This window comes from Sinohyriopsis cumingii, chromosome 5, assembly GCF_028554795.1.
Source record: "Sinohyriopsis cumingii isolate HCF-2022 chromosome 5, ASM2855479v2, whole genome shotgun sequence".
Classification (NCBI taxonomy): Eukaryota; Metazoa; Mollusca; class Bivalvia; order Unionida; family Unionidae; genus Sinohyriopsis; species Sinohyriopsis cumingii.
The window spans coordinates 67,846,440-67,871,484 of record NC_142965.1 but is presented as its reverse complement, the minus strand read 5'-3'; the positions used below and the strand labels follow the sequence as shown (position 1 = coordinate 67,871,484).

The window sequence follows — 25,045 nt, the reverse complement described above, 5'->3', positions numbered from 1 at the left end:
AGATTTTTGGGATAAAAGTACTTTGGGTTTGATAGGTAAGTCTCTATCTGGTTCTAATACGAAATTCAAAAATTGAAATTAAAACACAAAATGTAAAAATAGTTAAGAAAGCTTTAACTTTAAAAAACAGAAAGAGGATAAATGCAACTGGAGAAAGAGCAAAGACAGGCAACTGCAGAAAGAGGAAAGAGCGAGAGAAAGAGAAGATAGAGCTGGCAAGTGACCCCCCCCCCAAATTTAAGACAAATTAAGTTTTTGATGTCACCCAAAATATTAGGTTACCATATATACTCGCGTATAAGCCGAAAAATTTAGGAAAAAAATAAGGCCTGGTAGAAGGGGGGTTGGCTTATCTGCAGGCCAAGGTCTAAGTCTGAAATTTTTAACGCTTTTTTCCCTCGATTTCCAGTATTTATTGTTTCTGTCAATTGCCGAAGATGAGATCACATGCCTAATGATGCCACATGGCTCATAAGATTTGTGCTGTCGTGAAGTGAAACAAATATTTTTTCTAACTTAAGTGGTAGGATAATGAATGAAAAACATGTTTTAACGTACTTGACATCTATTTGACAGATGTCCATCCACCAGAAAATGCAGCCATACGTGTTATTTGAGCCACGGTGGTACGTGTATTTTCCAAAAGAACCACCATATTAGTAATCTCCAGTCAAGTATTTAACCCTCAGCTAATCAGTAATCATTAAACTCTACGGTATCGTACAAATGCACGCTAGCTTATTTCAGTGTAAGTATGAAAAGAATCTACATTAAAAAAAATAAAAGAATTACGATACTGAAGGTATATATGACAAACATTTTGATCGAGAGTAGAAATACATGTACGATAGTCTTAAAGGAACAATAGCAAGAGGCTCCATAGGGGTTTGTTGCGTGCACACTTAGGAAGGGTAAATAACAGGGCAATATACGAGTCAGTGTGAATAATTGTAAAACAATATAATTTGTGGGATTTCTTTGACAGGTGTTTTAGAATTGGCAGCCAGTTTATATACTACTGTTGTTTAGTTGTTTGTAAAGCAAAGTGGTTTGTTAGCGTTAGAGTGTTGTACAATAGCTACCATATGCTTAATCTGTGGTAAATGCCTCGGGGATAATAGGTTTGTTTTGTTGCACAATGCCAATGACTTTACTAATACATGCTGACTCTCAGATGTATTGTTTAATGAGATATGGTAGTGGACATGGCTTCTGCTCAAAGTTATAAACTGTCACAATACTTGAATAATGTCCACTCTGAAACCAATCATATTTTGATCAATTGAATCACACTACCGGTAGTTTAAAAAACACACACAAATAAACAACAATGATAAATAATTATCAAATACAAATTGATAACCACACATGGAAATAATTACAGGATAAGGTATATAAATAGTATACAAACACTATATACAAGAGACCAGGTGCAATTCTTCGGAAACCTTCAATGCTTGTATGGGATATGTTTCGTGCACACAAGACCGATTTAGTAAAAAAGGCCGCAAAGAAAATGAAAACAACACTGGCTGTGATACCAGGAGGTTTAACATCGGTGTTAAAACCTCTTGATGTCTGCCTTAACAAACCTTTTAAGGACAAGTTACTAAAGATGTGGGCAGAATGGGTTTGTTCAGGGGCTGTGAAAATGATAAAACGCAGGAATTTAATGAGGCCGGACATCGATTTGGTCGCCAAGTGGGTAAAAGAAGCGTGGGACTCAATTCCATCGGAAAAGATTGCAAAATCATTCAGGATGTGCTGTATCAGCAATGCCATGGATGGAACAGAGGATGATGCTATATTTCAATCCGACAATGATGAGGAGAGCGAGGAGAACGACATACTATTGGATGACCATGATGACAATGACGACGTATATGATGAAAGCACGCCCATAACAGAAGCCGAGTTTCGTGAACTGTTTGGCGAGTCTGATACAGAGCCAGATTTTGAAGGATTCTAAAAGTGATAGAACTTTTACAATTCATGATTTTTGAAAGAGGATTAATTAAATTTCCATTAAGACTTAACACTTTTGAATTGTTTTTATTTCAACATATAAATTAGCTTTCTTACTTTTATTTTATTTAATAATGTGATTTGCCTATATAAACGTATTCAAAACTCACTTTGTGCATCTTGTGATGTACCGATAGTCTAGAAATTATGGGTCGGCTTATATGCGGGTCATGTACTTTATAACAATTTTAACAATTCAGTTGGGGGGGGGGGGGGGCGGCTTATACGCGAACAGGCTTATACGCAAGTATATACGGTAGTAATTTTAAAGAAAAGTAGATAAATATCTTCCTCAATTAGAAAACAACTGCTGAAAATCTGAAATGCAAGAAAGCATTGTCAAAAGGTTCTATAACCACTTATTTGTGATTCTGCCAATCCTATTCCTAATTAACATTTATGGGACACATGCACATCTCTGAATCTTTTATTATCAGGTACTTTGTCTTTAACTGGGAGGTCATCTTCTAATGAAAGTGTTCTTATTCAGGGAGTAGAGTGCAGTTTTGTTAATGTTCCTTTCCAATGTGTAAATTTGTCATCCGACTTAGTCTCAGGGTATTCATTAACTACTAGGCAATGACCTATCTGAAGACAAGTTTGTGGCTAAATCACCTGTAACTAACAAGCCTTGTTTGGATAGGAATGTTAATCCTATTGAAAAATAAATCCCTAATTTATACCCATCTTGTGCAGTTACTAGCGCTATGGAAGAGTAAGCTTTTGAGAAAGATGTTGATCAGGAAATTACTTCTTTAGATTTATTGGTCAGGCTTTTGATTAGGTCACCTTTGCTCCTCGTATGGATTAATCAAAATGCACTGATCACATGATCACAGTGATCCTCTTTTTACTAGTCATTCTCTTTATTTTAATCAGGGTGACAAATGACTCTCATTGTTGAATAGGAACAAGATCCTAAGATCTTCCGTTTGTTTCAGAGGGCTAGTAGCAAAACTGAAGTCAAGAAGTATACATTTGTTATTTTGTTAAAAATGGGGTTCTTATGAGCAAACCGAGACCATCTGAGGTACCTGCTGATGACGAGTGGTCAGTAACTATCAATTGTAAGTTAAAAGTTACGTTTGTAAATACTGTAGATCTTGTCACACTTGTCAAATTGTAAGAAAACCCAATCAGAAGATACTTAAGGTTCATCCTACATTTGACAAACCATTTAGTAGAATAATGGTAGATTGTGTCAGTCCCTTACCTAAGACCAAGTCAAGCCAACAATACTTGCTGACCATTATGTGTGCATTTACAAGATTCCCAGAGGCATTTCCTTTGAGGAATATGAAAACTAAAAGGTTTGATAAAGATTTACACAATGTATCCTTCCAAATCTGTCCAATCTGATCAGGGGTTAAATTTTGGGTATTCATTTTACACATCTACAGTAAAACATGACTTGAAAAACCAATGCTTTGAAAGAACCCCTCTCCTTAGAGACCAGCTTCTCAATGCATGGACTTATTGATTATAGAGTGTTATGACCTGTTGTGAGCAACTACCTGAGACACCATACATTTTTGGCAGAAGAGGTGTTCTTTCAAGACAGATTATACTGTAGTAATATTCTACATCAGTAGCAGCTGAATAAGTCATTGGTGTATAAGACAAATGACTTTCTAAATATGTCTAACAAAACACTTGAACAATGCTGGCAATACCACTAACAGCAGTGAAAATATGGTAACTCATTTCTTTTGTTTTTGTGTGGGTGGGTGGTGGTTAACACCGTTTCTCAGTGCAACATAGGCTATACATGGTGGCCAGTGTATCTGATGGAGGAATAACACAGGAAACCCCCAGTGAGAACCAAAACTGATGGTAACTTATTGGCAAGTTTTCTCACTTAACCACAATGGCCAAGCTGCAGACTTGAACCCATGTGGACAGAGGTAAGATGGCATTGATCAGTAAAGGCATGTGCTGAGATTACTTGGCCACCAGGGTCCCTATTTAGTGGCAAGACAAAAGCAAATAATGACATGCCTAATGTTTACATGGGATTGCCATGTAAAGATATTTTGGAATATTTCATGCTAATGCCTGTGAATTTATTTTAAACCCAACCTTATGCAAGTTTGTCTCCCTCTCAACCTTAAGCCAGTTTGCCTCCATCTCAACCTGATGCCAATTTGCCTCCATCTCAACCTGATGCCAGTTTGCCTCCATCTCAACCTGATGCCAGTTTCAATCAAAACTGTACAATGTACAGATAAAATCAAATTGTGCAGACTTCAAATACTTCTGACTCTGTTCTTCTTAAATTCTGGCAAGTTAAGGATTAAAGGATGCAATGAAAATTTTAAGTTTCATTACTAAGTTATATAACCATGGGTCAAGCTGCATTCAGGACTACAAATACATTCTTGAAATGAACTCCCGTGCATACAAGTTTGGGATAGCTGGAGGAAATAGTTTCTGGAATAGGAAAATACTCACATCTTTCATGGGAACATATCTGCTTCCCTCTGGCATGGCCAAAACTTTCAGCTGTAAAACAAAATGAATGCAATAACTCAGCAAGACCACAATTTTATCATCAGCTCTGATAACTTTATGTTAAACTGGTGTTGTTTTTCACATAAATGTACTCAGAAAGATGCTGAAGGAAATCATTTATTTTGATTTGCTAAATTTGCATGAAAAATCCCTATACAAAACAGCACTCTCTGTGAATCCCCTGCTGCTGAAAGATTAACCAACACTAAAAACGAAATTCCAAGATGATGTGAATATAATAGAAACAACACACCTGACGTTAACACTGACAATACATTAGGGAAAAGTATTTTATATTTATTATTTGTTGGCAAAAGGAAGAATTAAATCACTTGGCATTCAAATCCAAAAAATTTTCATCTGAAACCTCGACAATTTTAGATCTTAACAATCTAGACTTGACATCATCCTGACCCAAATTGACGACCTGTCCTTGACTGCTTAACCTTTTGACCTTGACAATAATTTAGCCTACCTGTGACCTCATGACTCGTGCTGGGTTTGCTAACATCTGGAAGTTGGGCTCAGGTTCTTTTGCCTCCTCAGATTTTTCTTCCTTCTCTCCATCCTTGCTCCTGGGTTCCTCAGTCTTTTTCTCTTCTTTCTTCTTCTTAGCATCTTCCTTCTCTGCAATGTCATCTGCCTTTACATCCTATGGCCAGGTATATGAAGGAGTTGAAAAGTTAAATTGTGGAACATTCAGTTAATAACTGCAAACCAAAAAAATAACTGACAAAGAACATAATGCAAGCTGTTCCTTCTGTGATTGATTGGCTTTTTCAAAGTATGTGGTATGACAGACGAATAACTGCAAAATTCTTAGCAAATATAGAAATGTACATAATAATTTCATTATTATGACAAAACAACTGAGTGGAGATGGATGGGAACAAGTCCAATATATTGAATAATACTGTTATGTATATTTAATTTGTATTATTTTGTACCTTACCTTGTCCAAAATCAAGTTCACTATGTACCTGACCATATACATTTATTTGGTAAACAACAGAATACATAGCTACAGCTTTCTCTCCAAGTGTGGATTATATATTCAGATTATTAATAATATAAACACTTCTACAGTCTTTATTCTGACCCTAGAATCTTCTAGAATGAAAGTTTCCATTAAGTGACACAGTATTTTCAGAAAATGATAATTGTGATTTATGTCAAAGAGCCGAGTTTATACTCTTGTTTATCTAAAAATTACTCCTCCTTGCCTTAACATCTTGAAGCAGAATCAGTCTTATTGTTGTGTTCAGTTTTCATTTAGGTGGATTTATTCATTCAAATTAGTATTCATTGGAAATACAAAGTGCTCAATCAATGATATTCTTGGACTGGAACACTAATTTGCAATTATAGTGAATTCAGACAAGAACATTTTTGGATTATATTATGATACAAGAAAAGACCCTTAGCACATTGCCACGATCCAGGCAACTATCACATTAACATATTCAAGACCACAGGCAATCAACAACACATCAATACTTGATTTTAATTGGAATAAAACTGGACTTCATATATTTGGACTTTTTTTAAAGAGAACTTTTAGGACTATTTGGGATTTAATTCACACAACTAAGTTCTTTTTAAATTACTGGTTTGTATTCAAGGGAAATAAATTATCTGTTGAATTTTTACAAAACTTGGTGGATTTCCATTTTCTATTACTTAGTTTAAGACCACTTAGTTGTAAAAATACATATAATCCTTTCTGTTTGGTTACAAATAGCTTTTTGGGTATATATATATATATATATATATATATATATATATATATATATATATATATATATATATATATATATATATGTATGTATATATAGATAGATAATAAGCTCTAAATTTTTGATAAAATCAGTAAATTCAACCTATTTGACAAGTAGATAAAAAATTCGCTCAATGTGTTAATTTGACTATTCTACTGGGAAGCAAACTTTAATTTTTATACAGTGGTACAATAGTTAGGTACTTTAGTGTTAATATAGAGGTACCATATTTAAAAAAAACTTTAAGCTTTACAAAGAAATACAATATTAACTAATCTTTAATCATTATACAGAACTAAAATATTTAAATAAATTGACCTCACATAGAAATATAATATTTAAGCAAACTTTAATCTTTATATCAATGTACAATATTTAAGTAAACTTCAGTCTTTATACAATGGTACAGTATTTAAGTAAACTTCAATCTTTATACAATGGTACAATATTTAAGTAAACTTCAATCTTTCTACAATGGGACAATATTTAAGTAAACTTTAGTCTTTATACAATGGTACAGTATTTAAGACAACTTCAATCTTTCTACAATGGTACAATATTTAAGTAAACTTCAATCTTTCTACAATGGTACAATATTTAAGTAAACTCCAGTCTGTATACAATGGTACAATAAGTAAACTCCAGTCTGTATACAATGGTACAATAAGTAAACTTCAATCTTTCTACAATGGTACAATATTTAAGTAAACTCCAGTCTGTATACAATGGTACAATAAGTAAACTTCAGTCTTTATACAATGGTACAATATTTAAGTAAACTCCAGTCTGTATACAATGGTACAATAAGTAAACTTCAGTCTTTATACAATGGTACAATATTTAAGTAAACTCCAGTCTGTATACAATGGTACAATAAGTAAACTTCAATCTTTCTACAGTGGTACAAACTCCAGTCTGTATACAATGGTACAATAAGTAAACTTCAATCTTTCTACAATGGTACAATATTTAAGTAAACTCCAGTCTGTATACAATGGTACAATATTTAAGTAAACTTCAATTATTGTTAAGAAATGCATAATAACAAGTTCCTACTCTTTCATGTGATTTTCAGATAAAGTCTTCACTGCATTACATGTCTAAAAAAAAACCTTAAACCCTCTTCAACTTGTCTATTATTAGCTTTGGAATAATTCAACTTGTAATCATTGAAACATTCTGAATTTCAGCTCTACAACCCCATTATTTCATAGACACTTGTATTACTCAAGTAGTCTGAATTTTGTAACCATCCTATTTGTTGGTCATAGCATTCTCCATGTTGATTGATTTAATTAATATTTTGAATGGAAATAGGTAACATACACCATTTGATAACACACTGTGGGCTATTACTGGACAAAGGGGTAAAAACTGCATTCTTGATTTAATATCAGCTTGACCTGATCCTGCATTAACATTTTTGTCACAAGCCTCTTGGCAAGTAAATTATAATATACAAAATGATGAATATGATATACATATATGATCCTAATATTTAGTGTCAAATCAGTCAACACCCCCATTTCCTTCAGATAGACTCTTCCTGGTATGAAACGCTGTGCCATCAGATTGTATGCAAACTGTGCAGCTCGCCCTTCATTATTACATAGTTCTGGAAATAACATTGTACCAATATCTACCAAGTGACTAAAATTAAACCATTGTACCATTATCTACCCAGTAACCAAGATTAAACTATTGTACAAATATCTACCCAGTGACCAAAATTAAACCATTGTATCAATATCTACCCAGTGACCAAAATTAAACCATTGTACCAATATCTACCCAGTGACCAAAATTAAACCATTGTATCAATATTTATCCATGACCAAAATTAAACCATTGTACCAATATCTACCCAGTGACCAAAATTAAACCATTGTACCAATATCTACCCAGTGACCAAAATTAAACCATTGTACCAATATCTACCCAGTAACCATGATTAAACTATTGTACAAATATCTACCCAGTGACCAAAATTAAACCATTGTACCAATATCTACCCAGTGACCAAAATTAAACCATTGTATCAATATCTACCTAGTGACCAAAATTAAACCATTGTACCAATATCTACCCAGTGACCAAAATTAAACCATTGTACCAATATCTACCCAGTGACCAAAATTAAACCATTGTACCAATATCTACCCAGTGACCAAAATTAAACCATTGTATCAATATCTACCTAGTGACCAAAATTAAACCATTGTACCAATATCTACCCAGTGACCAAAATTAAACCATTGTACCTGTACTTGAATTGGACTATCACATGTACAACAATATGAGTTGAAGAAAATAACGTGAAGTTGAGTATTATAATTTTTATTTCATTTTTGAAATATAATTGACACAATTAAATACATGAATACCATGATGTGATAAAAATGCATTTAATTTACACTGATGAAAATTATTACAATTGACTGACATTTTGTTTATCTCCCCCTGCCCTGACATAGTCACTGAATATTCAACTGTTCTTCTACAATAATGTGGTCAGCAATATATATATATACTTTTCATTCTCCATGATCACATTTACAAATGATTAGGATACAGTACTGATTATTATATATACTTTAATGATGCTAAGTACATAATATTTTTAAAACCATGTTTAAATGGTCAAATAAAATGGTTTGATTTTGAGACACAATAGTGACCACAAGAGATTATGCAGATAGGATCTGCATGCCTTTTAACTATTTTGTTGTACCTTCCATACTGGATTTGCTATGAAAGGCATAATGTGATAAAACAAAACAAAGGTCTCTTTTAATCAAGATTTACAAAAACTTCCCCAAGTTGTTAATCAAAACACAGCTGGCACCTCAATAGGTTCTCACGGAAGTGATTGTGGGGATCGATGTAATGGTTTAATGAATCTTTTATTATTTTAATAAATGAAACAAATTAAAGGTGCAAAACATTAATTTTATCTGACAAGACATATTTAATTGATGTCTATTTCTTTCAATGTTGCTGGCATTTGCCAGAAGTTTTCATTGATCACTATTTCGCCATATATTATTATTTACTATGCAGTGAGAAAGCATTTTTCCAACAAAATCTAACAAAATAAGAAATTTTGTTATGTTGATTCTAATATTTCAGGCACAAGCCAGTATGTTCGAAGATAAAATGAGCAATATAACAAGGGAGTGATATAACAAGGTATCATTTACCAATTCAGATCATGATTTTCTTCACATTAATCACACAGGGGGTCAATTTTTAAAAAGAATATTTTCTTTTTAAAAAATATGGGATCCACACTAGACTCCATGTTATAATGATGATGTATTGTATGCAATGCCTCTAATAGGGGATAAGGGTCTCATAGTTACTTTCACTGATGATGACTATGTATTCCTTTGATAGGGAATTAGGGTGTCTGTCTTCACTGATGATGACTATGTACTCCTTTGATAGGGAATTATGGTGTCTGTCTTCATTGATGATGACTCTATGTATTCCTTTGATAGTGGATCAGGGTCTCTAGCTGGCTTCACTGATGATGACTGTATATAATGCCTCTAATAGGGAATTAGGGCGTCTAGCTTCACTGATGATGACTTTATAATTCCTTTGATGGGGAATTAGGGCATCTAGCTTCACTGATGATGACTCTATAATTCCTTTGATGGGGAATTAGGGTGTCTGGCTTCACTGATGATGACTATATAATTCCTTTGATGGGGAATTATGGTGTCTGTCTTCACTGATGATGATTGCATATAATGCTTCTGATAGGAAATTAGGGCATCTGTCTTCACTGATGTTGACTATAATTCCTTTGATGGGAAATTATGGTGTCTGTCTTCACTGATGATGACTTTTTATAATTTCTCTGATAAGGAATTAGGGTGTCTGTCTTCACTGAAGATGACTATATAATTCCTCTGATAAGGAACTAAGGAGTCAAACTGTCTTCAATGATGATTGCATATAATGCCAATGACAGGGAATTAGGGTGTCTGTCTTCATTGATGATGACTCTTTATAATTCCTCTGATAGGAAAATGAGATGTCAAGCTGTCTTCACTGATGCTGATTGAATATAATGCCCCTGATAGGGAAGTAGGGTGTCTATCTTAATGGATGATGACTGTATATACTACCCTTGATAGAAAATATGGGTGTTTTAACAGTTTTGTAGGGAATTAGGGTGTATAACCACCCTCATAGATGATGACTGTGTATACCGCTTCTGATAGGGAATTAAGGTGTCTAACTGTCTGACTGGGAATCAAAGAAACTTTGTGATAGTGAATAGGGTGTTTGTGTAATAAGTGAATTAGAGTGTCTAATTGTGTGATATTTAATTTGGGTGTCTAAATGTCTTCGCTGCTGATGACTGTTCCTTAGGTTTATATAAATGTTGTGAAGTAGTTTGCAAGTGCATATTCCTAATGTGAAAGTCCATGAATAAAAGGGAAATTACACTATCCACATTTAACTATTTTAGTTTTTGAAATTTAAATTATTTTCTTTAAACTCTTTAAAGGATTTATAAAACTCACAATAAAACATAATTTGAGACAAAATAGACATGTTTGCTTGGAAAGATCAACAAACTTGTAATTAGAAAAGAAAGAAAAAGCTGATTGTCTCACATACCACTTCCATTTTCTCCTCCTTCTCCTTTTTATCTGCCTCCTTCTTCTTCTGTTTGGCAGTGATGCTGAGGACAGCTGTTTCTACCTTCTCTTTTGTCTTGTCCTTCTTCTCCTCCAGATTTGGTGGGTAGGCAAATGTTGATGGCTTGGCACCGGACCGGAACTCCAACTTTGGCATCTGTTGTGAAGGATGAAGATGTGAAAATACTTGCACAATTTGTAATATATGGATTTCTTAGCAAAGAAAAAATGAAAGAAAGAGAGAGAGAGAGAGAGAGAGAGCGAGTGTGTATTTGTGTGATTTGTATTTTTAAAGTAGCTCTGGCAATTTTTCAGTCATATCACTACAATGTCTGCATTGTGGCAGTTCATAATAATGTCTAGCACTGGGGCATCATGGTGCAGACATGTAACATGATGTCCCACCCAGTCACATTATCCTGACACCAGGCCAAACACTACCCTCTTAATGCTGAGTGCAAAGCGTGGCAGCTGTTAGTGCCATTTTTATGTCTTTGGTATGACTCGTTTGGGGTTCAAAACTGCATCCAAGGCTGATGCTCTAACCACCAGGCTACCAGAGCAGTCGAGACAGAGAGAGATGACCATACATGAAAGTGCTTTCTTAAAATTAAATTTATTAAATAAACTGAAAACTTTTCTTCTTTAGCATTATTGGGGAAAAGGAGGAAATTATTCAAGAAGTTCTGTAAATACAAGTTCTACTCTGTATGAAAGTCAGACTTTTTCACAAAACCAGCAAACTAAATTGACATCTGTTGGACACGTACTAATGATGCATAAAAAATAAAACAATGACATGTTTCCAGATGCTTTTTGGGTTTATAATATGGGACATGTACTCATGCCTGCAAATTCAAGATGATAATGCATGACAAAAAAGACCCACATTAAATAAACATTTTTGTAGACTTAAGAAGTTGTCCTCCACCTTTTTGATTTACTGCCACAATAACCAATTTAATGTTGTACCCACCAGGTATTACATCTTTTCATGATCTGATGTCATCACATGTATGGTTGTACATGTATCAAAAGGCAATGTTGGGAATGTATAATACAATACATATGGATATATAAATGAGGTATGTAGCAACGAGGATTTATTGAACATTTTCAATACAGACTGGATAATAAAATGTTAACACTAAGGCATGCAATCAAATTATTTCTCTGTGACTTTACACTAAGGACCAGGTCCATTTTACAACTGAAAACTGGGGTGGGGTGGGGTTTAAATGCTTCTATTTGAAATGAATTTTTTAAAATTAAATATAGGAGTCATTTAGTAAAAAAATAAATATAGTGCTTGGAAAAATGAAATGCAAAAATTCTGCTGATTTTTCTCTGCAATATTTTAGGAATAAACATGATTCTTATAAAATGTACATCATAGAATACATCCTGTAAAGATCAATGGTTCCTTCAATTGCACATCCAAGAATATACAATGTAAAGATCATTGGTTTACAAGAACAGTTAGAGAAAAGGGTGGCAGTATGAGAAGAGGATGGAAGAAGAGTGGCTGGTAGAATTACCTTGAGGTCATGGTTGAGGCCAATCAGGCAAGTTGGAGTGAAGGCGAGGGACAGGAAGTGGGTCAGTGGATACCAGAACCAGAACTGGCAGAATACCAGCATACCCACAACACCCTCCATGTTTGTGTGTCCAGTACGAGACTGCAGCGAAATAGTCACATTACGACCACCTAGAAATTGAGGAAGTAATTGATATGTATCAATCTATACTTCTTATTTGAGTTATTTAAATTGTGACAGAGAATAAATTAAGAAAAATACATGACATCAATCACAAATGACAAATCTGAAACAATTTAATTGACTGTAGACTCCTGACATGTGTCCAATAATGTCAAGTGAAACACCCTTAAAGTCTTTGGAAGTAAAAGTACAGGATCAACTAGATCTGTCATGTCAATAAGCAAGTGCTTATGGAACATTGGTATCAGCCAGTCTGAAAGTACTCATCTGACAAAGCCCATTAATATAAATGTCATGATACAAATGCATACCAGTTTCATGAAGGTATCACAACCAAATGCATGCCAGATATCACAATCATATGTATACCAGAGTTTCATGAAGATATCTCAAATGGTTTGGAAGATATCAAACTATCAAGAGTGTGATCTAGAGACAGGTGGACACAATTTGTTTATATAAGAACTTTGTTTTATGGGGGTGGTTTTTTTCTGTTTGTGTTGCTTTCAACACATCATTGGCTATATCATACATGCAAAAGAAAACATTGGCCAAGTATCTTTCTCAAAGACACACGAAGCAGCCGACCTGGGCTTGCTTGGGTGGGTAGTTTCTGTGATTTAAAATTGATTCAGTTTTTAGTTGTTTTTGTTGTAGGGTTTAACGCCATTTTTCAGCACAAGATAGGCTATACATGGTGGCCTGTAAAATGGTAGAATAAGAACCTGTGAAAACCCCAGAAAGAACCAACGATCCAAAAGAAACTACGGGCAAGCTTTCTCACATATTCAGACCTGCCAACCCAAAGTAAGGCAGTTGATTTTTTCCCATAAGATTGACCAGTTTTTAGTAAGGTGTAACAAAATATCAGTAACTACTATTATAAACCTGGAAAACAATTAAAAGTTCGACGCAGCGATAATATTCATCATGTTTCATTATGTTCAACTGAAAAGTTAGTTAAGTACACATAGACTTTATTTACCACTAGTACAGTTGCACAAACTATAGTTCCAAACTCTATGCAACTCAATGACTTGTTGCTATCTCTCAACTTGACATGATTCTTGGAAATTCTTTTTCCATTTCATATGACGACAGCAATCATATCTTCCACCACGAGACATACTCAATTGGCATGTGATGTCCAATAAATGTAATTGTGTCCTTTCCAGCTTTTATTCACAAGAATGTGAATACTCTTTTTATTATACTGTGTTAATTTTGAACACATTTTTAGAAGCTTTTTTTTTTTTTCCTTTTTGTCTTAAACATGTATTACTTTCTGGATGCCATTATAATTTTTTTTAAATCAACAGTTTGATCATGCAGACGCTTTGCTTGAACAAATAGGTGCAGTTTAAAGCGTCTGGAGTGCTGCTGTAAAATTAGTCTGGTTCCCTGACTTATTTCACTAATCCTATTATGAAACCTGGATCGATATCAAACAGATGAACCAATTATCCGGATTTTTTGGCAACTGTCATTTTCCCATAGTTTTGCTTGTATGCCATAAGTCCGTATTTTAAGTGTAAGACTTACAGCAAAATTTTAAGAGTTGGCAGGTCTGCGTACCCACACTGGCCAAGCCCAAGACTCGAACCCACACAGACAGGTGAGATGTCAGTGATCAGTAACAGTTAGTGCTTTAGACCACTTGGCCAGTCAGGGCCCCCCAGTTTTTAGTAATAATACCTCTAATACTTGATGATGAATTAACATGATTTGCATAAATCTGAAATAACTCTATGCCATTAAGCTTTCTCAAATTCTGTCTGTCCATCAGTTGTGAGAATTCATTTACATGTTTTCATTTTTTCAATAACAGTGGCCATATTTTACTGCAGATCAGCATCTCTTGAAAGTCTTCATGCCAAGATGCTCTCTGTCAAATCCGATCAAATTCAGGTTTTGGAGAAGTCGTTTAAATTTTTTTAAACATATTTTTACAATTGACAGCCATAACTGATTTTGGATCAGCATCAATTACACAAAGCAGAAAGGTCTTTATGCCAGGAAGCAATGTGCCAAGTTGTGTTTTTTGGGAAGATGAAAATAGCAACTGTTAAAAAATGATGGATGAACTATGGCCCATACCATAAGCTCATTTGGACAGACAAACTACGAGCCATACCATAAACTCATTTGGACAGATGGACTACGAGCCATACAATAAGCTCATTTGGACAGATGGTCTATGACCCATACCGTAAGAGCTCATCTGGACAGATGGACTATGACCCATACCATAAACTCATCTGGACAGATGGACTACAAGCCATACAAAAAACTCATTTGAACAGATGGACTATGACCCATACCATAAACTCATTTGGACAGATGGACTATGACCCATACCATAAACTCATTTGGACAGATGGACTATGACCCATACTATAAACTCATTTGGACAGATGGACTATGACCCATACCATAAACTCATTTGGACAGATGGACTATTGGCCATACAACAAGCTCATTTGGACAGATGGACTATGAGCCATACAATAAGCTCATTTGGACAGATGGACTATGACCCATACCATAAACTCATTTGGACAGATGGACTACGAGCCATACAACAAGCTCATTTGGACAGATGGACTACGGGCCATACAATAAGCTCATTTGGACAGATGGACTATGACCCATACCATAAACTCATTTGGACAGATGGACTACGAGCCATACAACAAGCTCATTTGGACAGATGGACTACGGGCCATACAATAAGCTCATTTGGACAGATGGACTATGACCCATACAACAAGCTCATTTGGACAGATGGACTATGACCCATACATAAGTTCATTTGGCCTTAAGATAAAGTGAGCTAAAAAAATCATTTTTGATTGAAAATTCTGTATTATTTATATCAACATGTTTTAAAAGAAATTAGAGTTCCTTGAAGGGACTGGTGCACTACTAGGAATAATAAGTTCTATGAATTAAAGAATTTTTTCCTTTTAATTGCAGAGTGTTGATATTCTTCAGTAAGAACAGGATTTCAAATTAGCTGCTGTGTTACACATTTGGATGTCAGCTTGGCACCATTTTCTTTAGGACAAATGGGACATTAGAAGTCTTTCAGTGAAAACCCCATGGAATAAAGAGCATTCATTCAGGAGAAGTAATGACAACAAATTTTCATGACAGTAATCATGCCAGCCATATTATGGATGTACGAATGGCACCATTTCCATTTAGGACCAACAAAATTTCATAAAAATTGATTGCTGAAAAAAAAAACAATTTGGATACAGCCATCCATTTTGGAGAGATAACGATACTGTATAGATATCACTTTCCATTTAGGAGTAGTAATACCCAGATTTTCAAGATGGCTGTTGTGCCAGCCATACTGCATGTCAGATCTGTGTCATTTTCTTTTAATTTTCATTTAAGATGAACTGGATATCAAAAGAAGTGTCCTGGTGAAAAAAGAATGTCAATAAGACTTTTTGTTCAAATAGGGTTGTGTTAAGTTAAGAAGATTTTTAAAATGGCTGCCATGGAAGCCATGTTGGATGTGTGACTGGCATAATTTTTATTTAGGAACTGCTAGACATCGTAAGTATTTTTGTAAAAACTGTATGCTGATATGAATATCCATTCAGAACAAAATGGTCAAAACAAGATTTTCAAGATGGCTGCAGTGGTGGTAATATTAGATGTCAGATAAGTACGAATTTTATCCTGGACCCACCAGACAGCCTAAGAGCTCTTTTTGTGAAAATCCCATATTAATGATCATCCATTCAGAAGGAATAGTGATAACATGATTTTTAAGATGGCTGCCATTGCAGTAATATTAGAGAGTAGACTGTCACCATTAGGCCCAACTAGACATCATTAGTTCTTAAGTGGAAACCTCATACTGACATGACCATCCATTTAAGATTAGTAGCTATTTCAAGATGGTCATCATGGCAACTATATTAGATGTCTGAGCAGCACCATTTTCATTTGGGACCAACTAGACCGTGAGATAAATGTGTGCATACGGTCTCAAGGCAATCCTGGTAGCCTAAGAGGAGTAGCGATAACAAACTTGTGCTAATGGACATACACCAGATGACAGAAAACAGACCATCTGATAAGCTCTTCTGGATATATGACCAGCAGAGCTAAACACTCTTACTTTTAACAATTTCATATTTGACAATCCCTGAGGTCCAGTATGAATATATGAATGTCTGTCAAGCAAACAAAAATGGAAATTAAATACAACCCATTCAATACATCATGGCTGATACATTAATTCAAATACAAGCATGAAAGTGTTTTTAAGACAGTAAAACACAAGTCTAGACAATGTGATTCTACAAACGATGAAAAAAAGATTTGTAAGGTTTCTTTGAAAGATGGAGACACTTTATGTGTGTACAAACAACTGTGTAAGGCATATACAGAATTAACAGCATAAACCCAGGCCAGTCATCACATCCTGCAAAGGCAGACCAAAAAATCTGTTTTCTACTTGAAATGAACAGAATGATCAGAGCATATGATGGTCTGCCATTACTTTCTGCAATGTCAGCTCTACTAGCTCTATGCCATTTGATTGAAATACTAAAATAACTAGAAAGAAACATGTAAGCCAGATAGACAGAGATGATCCCAAGATTTTATCACAAGGGCAGATTTCCCCTGGTCACCAAAATAAGGTGGGATTAGAACAAAGATGAGTGGCAGGTGGAAATGGCCATAATTGAGTATTTACAAAACACTTTAATATCCATGTATCTTTCTTCCTGCCTCACTCTGTAAGACCCTTATTAAAATCTAAATCTTTAAAAGATATTGCCTTAAGCTGCAGAAACAATAATCTGTTGATTGTTTGTGAATTTAATCTGTTCTTTATCTGTGTATGAATATTAGTCTGTACTGAGAACCCCCTTTCAGTCTTTTGTCTGAAGGGGCATATACGTAACTAGCTCAGCCAGCTAGAACAAGTCTGAAGACTATTCTTTATGGCTGATATGTACGATTTTCCACAACTTGTAGGTTTTGTCTTTTGGACACTTCTGCTACATAATAAGATTTTCACTAACGTAAATTCTGCCAAAGTTTAATTTTCTCTCAACAGGTGTAAGAGTAAGTATTGCTAATGGCAAAAAAGCATAATTTGGGCATAGAAAGTGTAATATATATTACATGCCACAATTACAGCACCATGTATAAAAAGGATACATTTTATTTGGTTACTAAACTGGTTCTGCAACAAGTCAAAATTCTTGTCACAAAGGGCACAATTCATATGGATTACAGCCAGAACACAAAATATACTGACAAATTATTTTTATTCAGCAATAATTTTTAACTAGTGAACATATGTAACTTTTGCTGAATGATCATGAACTAGTTTATCAATGTAATTAATCTGTGAGGAACCATTCATATGTGAAGAAACCTGTCTGTTTTCTTGGAAATGATTCATATACAGTTGCTATAAATAGCAAATAAGGAAAGTACTTTTATGCTATTCTTTGCAGCAATCATCTTTTTAAGAATATTCTCAAATTTATGTGAGTGGAATTAAAATAATAATAAAACCGACAAAAACAACTTTTTATTGCTTTACTTTTATTTTATTATTATAATGTACCAAAAAAGCATAATCCATTTACAAGCTAGCAAAAATATAATTTGGTGACAAAAAGTGTCATGTTATGCCAAAGCATGGTTGGCATATATGCTACTATGCCAGATTTCCATAATGCTGTATTAGGATTTTAAGTCCATTAATGCCATAGTCTCCTTGTTCAAACATGTATTTTGATAAATAGATATCTTTACATTTTTATTTCATATTTAGATTCTTATATTAGATTTATTATAATCTTTATCCTAGGGTGATATTGTTTTGTAGTACATGGTTCCACAGGGCCAAATTGTGATGAGTAATGAAACAAAAAGTGCACCCTGCTTTTAAATTGTCTGTATTTTAATTTAGCTTGTTTGTCTGCCTTTTCTAAGTTTCACATTGAAATAAAGCTGAAATGAGGAGTTGGCTGGCATGCTGTTTGTTATTGTCCATTCAACATGTACATCATATTTGTATTTAACACCATCTTAGGGTTCAAAATCACTCACTAGTATCTCCATTAACCCTTTCTCAGCTCCAATATTCTGATATGCTTCCTAGCTTTGAAAATAAACTACTGTAATCACTATGCTCAGCCAGTATTTGCTGAATGAATGAGACTTTTAAAGATGAACCATGCTGGGAATCGGCCATTTTGGGTCTTCTAGATAGCTCATATTATAAACATGCATATGTAAAACTTCCTTGATGCAAGGTTCAAACTATGAAAGAATGCTTGTAATGGGGCCCAAATAGGCCAATCAGACTTAATTTAACAACCATTCATGTCAAGTCCAAGAAGCCAACTGTGTGGACAGTTACGAAAAAATACAAGTTATGACAAGCACTACAATATTTCTAACAGCTTGACTCATGTCGCTACACTTTACGGGTGAATGGCTAATAATAAAATTCTACATTGCACTTAAGGGGTGAATGGCTAATAAAATTCTACATTCTGCAGAGTACATTTTCATAAGCATGACTTGAAACTAATTTGCAGGATTTGTCAAGCATCACCACTTTCCAAGTGCACAAATTCATAAAAATTTTGTACCAATCATGTTCACTGTCGTGATCATGCACTCTGGGAGCATATCCAGATCTGTAGTGACATTCCTTTGTGGCAGATACAGGTAAATTCTGCTGCCTTGAAACAAAATCAATTGAATCACTGACTCAACAGCATACACCAAGAGCAACCATTACATCCTGTGATGGTAGCTCTATGTCTATCATGCTGAAATAATAAAATCAAGTCGACTGAACACTACTGACATCAATCTCCTGATGGATTTAGCAATGGTAGATCAGTGTCTACATTGCTTGCCATTGTATATATACATATACATATATATCAGTGACCCAATACCCATGTATGATTATTAGGCTGTAAAAATCTGATACAGGAAGACAGTGACCTAATACCTTGGTATGTTGGGGATGTGAAGTCTGTCTAGGTATGGTTATTGGGCTGTAAAATCTGTTTACAGGAACACAGTGACCTAATACCTTAGTATGGTTGTTGGGGCTCTTAAGTCTGTCTAGCTATGGTTACTGGGCTGTAAAATCTGTTTACAGGAACACAGTGACCTAATACCTTGGTATGGTTGTTGGGGCTGTGAAGTCTGTCTAGGTATGTTTATTGGGCTGTAAAATCTGTTTACAGGAACACAGTGACCTAATACCTTGGTATGGTTGTTGGGGCTGTGAAGTCTGTCTAGGTATGGTTATTGGGCTGTAAAGTCTGTTTACAGGAACACAGTGACCTAATACCTTGGTATGGTTGTTGGGGCTGTGAAGTCTGTCTAGGTATGGTTATTGGGCTGTAAAGTCTGTTTACACAGTGTGTGGATACCTATGTATAGACTGTAATGTCTATTTACAAGGAATTAATTGACCTGATACTTAGTTACCATTATTGGGCAGAAAGTGTGTTTATAAGGTACATGTTGACCTGATACCTGGGTAATGTCAATGGTCAGTTAAGTGTGTTTATAAGGTACATGTTGACCTGATACCAGGGTAATGTCATTGGTCAGTTAAGTGTGTTTATAAGGAACATGTTGACCTGATACCTGGGTAATGTCATTGGTCAGTTAAATGTGTTTATAAGGTACATGTTGACCTGATACCTGGGTAATGTCATTGGTCAGTTAAGTGTGTTTATAAGGTACATGTTGACCTGATACCTGGGTAATGTCATTGGTCAGTTAAGTGTGTTTATAAGGTACATGTTGACCTGATACCTGGGTAATGTCATTGGTCAGTTAAGTGTGTTTATAAAGAACATGTTGACCTGATACCTAGGTAACATCATTATATATTATTTGTTACGGGCAATTCTGAGTGAATATTTAAATCTTTTTCATGGAAAGCCAGTGCTTCATTTTGCAAATGCAGCCATAACAGATTGGGAAACAATATAAATGTAAACACCACCCTTGAAAACAATTTACTTTCATTTTAAAATGCTGACTTTGTATCTTTTGGACATCTAGAAATTAAATAATGAATGTACTTTTAACCTGTGCATATTTAATTTACTTACCAGCATCTAGAATACCCTGTGCTAGGATGGCTCCAAATTTGGCCATAATATCATCATGCTTGTCGTTGATTACTTTACTGTACAACTGCCGAAAATTAGTGACCTATAATAATAATAATAATAATAATTAGAAAAATGTTCCATGTTTGCCAGAAGACAAAGATTTTGTCCAGTGATTAATATTTGGAGTTCATTCTTTTAGGCATTATTTTCAAAGGTCGATAAAATCAAAGTTTTACTGTTACAACAACACTAACAACAACATCAATAATAATAATAATAATAATAATAATAATAAAAATAATAATAATGGTGACAATTTCTTGCTCTATAATGTGATCATAATGTTGAGTTTGTCAAGTTAAAGAATGGAATTATGGATCAAGACTCTTAATGACCAAACGTAAACGATATATTTCCATTAAAAACAATAAGTCTCATAAAATTTGAATGAACAGATGGAAGGACAGACAACATGATTGCTTATGTCTGCCTTTTGCAACATGCATCCGTCTGGCAGGACAAAAAAAATCAAAAGAATTAAATACCGTTCCATTAGCACACACGAACTTTCCAAATCACTGTAAATTCATTTATTTTTTGAGATTTGAAATTTTAGCAGTTCGGAAAAATATTACATTTCTTCTCTTTATCTAAATATGTAGACTGAGGTCAGAATACAAATCTTCCTGTGGCTCCAAGTTTAGGGTTTGTAGAAACCTCACCATCTATAATATTGGTGCTGACAAATAAAAGTGAATTCATGACATACACAGAAAAACATAAGGACAATTTCTGACAGAAAACTGTTCTAAGAGGACCACTTTATACAAGGGATCTTTATGACTATCTGACCTTGGGGCAGGTGACCTCATTCTGCTGTATCAAAATCAAGGACGAAGCAATCAGCGCCCCCTGTCGAACATAGTTCACAGGATCATTGGTCATTGGTTCAAGGAGAGTAATAGCATCCTGTAAAAAGAAATACAGAAGAACGCCTAAGTCGATGAATAAACATTTGATAAAATCAATGGTATATTTTGTTATTTTTAGCAATCTTGTTAAAGTAACAGGTCATCTTAGTTCATTCTACAAATGATTTCCAGTTATAGGAAAGTAAATAATTTTTATCAATTAGTCCTGAAATAATTTCCGTTTCCTTGATTCTGTTATATAATGAAAACCATAACACTATTTTGACTACATTAAGGGACAATCTATCATTATGACATTTTCACCTGTACGATTCCCACTTCTACAGATCAATATTTGTTGATTGATATTAGGAATTTCTTTCCACTTACAATGCCAGCCATACTGCCATTTTTGTGCTAGGGTTGCATTAAAAGCTGATGCAAGCATACAGATTCAATGTCATAGTGTAATTCTGATTTTTTTTGGGGGGGGGGTTATGACAGCGGTTTAGAGAATTGTGTACCCCAAAAGTACTTAATACTTTCTTTAAAAGAAGCTGGCCATGGCCGACAAGTCAAGCTCACTCAGAGCTCTATTCCAAAATCCAAAGAAAGTGGGATAAGAAGAAAGTTGAGGGTGTGGAGAAACATACAGATAGATACCAACATAACTGCTATGTTGAATTTCCACAAAAATGATCTAAGATTTCAGTTTTTAAGAAAACAGATGGTTATCAATTCTGCTGTTAAACTTCATTGTATGTGATGAGAAACTGAAGGCCTGTATTTGACTAAGCTGCTAAAATGCCATATCTTACAAAATGCCAGAAACGAAACCTAAACATTATGCAAATTCACAATCTTCAGTCTTATCAATATGCACTGGAGGGAATATGAGAAAAATTCAATTCTGAATGCCAATTGTTATACTTGTGAGAAGAAATGTATTACTGCCTGAAGAATAATAAATATTGCAAACCTGTCTGTAACTGACATGAAAACTACCCCCCTCAGAACTTCAATTGTCAAAGATCTGTGCAACAATTCTACAATTGCTGGATTTTTCCATGTGAACTGTACAGGCATGAAAAGCTGAATATTTCGATTTTTATCAAGTCTGCAACTGGCCAAATAAAATATTATCAAGAATTTGCTATTTCATATTTTCTGCATGATATTTTTTAAAAGAATTTTGAAATTAAGTTAATCTCTGGAAACTGTTGCCTATATTGGACTATTTAAAAAAACCTGCACCATCTTTTTGTAAATCTTTGTGAAAGTCTTGCAATATCAAAATTGTTCTGTGATGACAAATGTTCTGAACCAAAGCCACTTTTTTTGCAGCTATGTTACGGACCTCAAGAGAAATTAGAACATTGATATTCTTTGACGTTAGATAAAAAAAGCTCCAGGACACATGGGAATTGTTCCTTACCAATGTAAAATTATTGATTACAATATATGAACATCCCCACCCCAGGGATAGCACAAACCCATTTTTGCTGTTACATGATGCCTTGGAATAAAGGTTTTTCAAACTTAAAATATATGTCTATCCACTAATAAATATGCCACAATTGCTAACAATATACCACCATTGCTAACAAGAGGCCCTTGAAGAGACTGATGTTCTACTGGCTGAAAATAATTTCCAGGCATACATGAGATTTTTTTTCAAAACTGATGAGTACTGAAACTATCTCTGATATTTCTTCAGTGATAACAACATTTTTACAATGGCTGCTGTGGTAGCCACAGTGGATGTGAAATGGGCACCATTTTAATTTAGAACCAACCAGACAAATCAAGAAATCTTTTGAAGAAAATCCCATCTCCATCCATGCTGGAGGCGTAGCAACAAGTTTTTCAAGATGGTCACAATGGTTGCCATACTGGAGGTCAGATCATCACCATGTCCATATAGAACCAACTAGACAGCATAAGAATAGTGAAAACCTTATGATGATACGGCTTTCTGTACAGGTTATTACAAGATTTCAAGATTGCTGCATGGAAGTTATATTGGAAGTCAGATTGGCACCATTTTCGTCAGGACTAACATTATATCCTAAGAAGTTCCTTGGTACAAAAAACATGATGATACGACTTCACAGATATGGTGGTCATATTTAATGTCAAATCAGCACAATTTTCAGTCAGAACCAACTACTCATCACAGGAGTCGGCCTTGAATGAAAATGCCATGTGGATATAACCATCTACTCAGATGAGAAGCAATAACATGATTTTCAAGATGGCCTATGTTGTGGCCATCTTGGATGTATGAGAGGTGCCATTTTCATATAGGACCAACTGATATGTGTAGATTGTTACTGCAATCCTCCTAGTAGGTTAGGAGCAGTAGTGATAACAACATTGTACCAATAGACAGATCAATGATGGATGGGAGACAGACAACAAGCTATCCCATATGTTCTTAAAAAAAGATAAAAATGACAGATGTTAAAATCTTCTAAAAGGTATATGAAACAAAAATAAAAATGTAACAAATTATAAAATCTCAACAATATTGGATTAATATTTGTTACACAAACCACTTTAGTTCAAGCTGTTCTCTGTTCGTATATCACCAAAAAGATTTTTGTGTGCACAACATAACATTTGTCTGACAGGGTGGAAGTTGATAACCTAATAAAAACGAGTTCAACTGTCAGTGAACACCATCAGCAAGGCCAACGTTCATCATTCAAGAGTTTTGCATGGGTCAATTTATTGTGTATGTGCAAAAGTATATAATTTAATGTTAACCCTTGGCTAACTTATGTGATTCAGAGGGTCAAAACAGATAACAATAACTGCATATGAATACACTGGTCAACAGTGAAATCATTACTGACTTGAAAAGGCCCTAATCTGTAGTATTTTGGTGTGCCGAACACGAATATAACCGTGAAAAATTTGTATTGGCTCTCGTTTTGAAGATATTCATATACCTCATTTTCTATGTTTCACTGTGTAAATTTCTCCAGTAGGACTGCAGCAACATCCGGAATAATGATGTAACATTGCATAATACCATCATGCTCACATCATCCACAGTTGATTGCATCATTTTCTGATGCAATGCAATACTAATGCCATGCGGCTGCTGAAGTAAGTTGACGTCAGCAGTGTACTATACATGTGTAGGCCTATTATACTAATGCCAGGCGGCTGCTGAAGCTGACGTAAGCAGTGTACTATATAAAGCCCAATCAGATAGGTTCAGCATTTAAAATATTTTAGAGTTGTGCGAGACAGTTCAAGCTACTGTTACATAAAACTTATTATTTTATCCATTTA

The 25,045-nt window shown here is 34.6% G+C and overlaps 1 protein-coding gene across 2 annotated transcripts in view; it reads right to left on the bottom strand.

The window, feature by feature from the left end:
• The window catches only part of LOC149799360 (26S proteasome non-ATPase regulatory subunit 1-like), a 392,984-nt gene that overhangs the window by 20,470 nt on the left and 347,469 nt on the right, over positions 1–25,045 (bottom strand). For both annotated transcript variants that reach the window (XM_089958686.1, XM_089958687.1), the window contains exons 23-28: positions 21,684–21,800; positions 20,829–20,931; positions 12,508–12,677; positions 10,950–11,126; positions 5,012–5,188; positions 4,477–4,527 (exon numbers count right to left, since the gene is read on the bottom strand). In XM_089958686.1, coding sequence (XP_089814812.1) covers positions 4,477–4,527; positions 5,012–5,188; positions 10,950–11,126; positions 12,508–12,677; positions 20,829–20,931; positions 21,684–21,800 — 795 coding nt within the window. The remainder of the gene's footprint in view (positions 1–4,476; positions 4,528–5,011; positions 5,189–10,949; positions 11,127–12,507; positions 12,678–20,828; positions 20,932–21,683; positions 21,801–25,045) is intronic.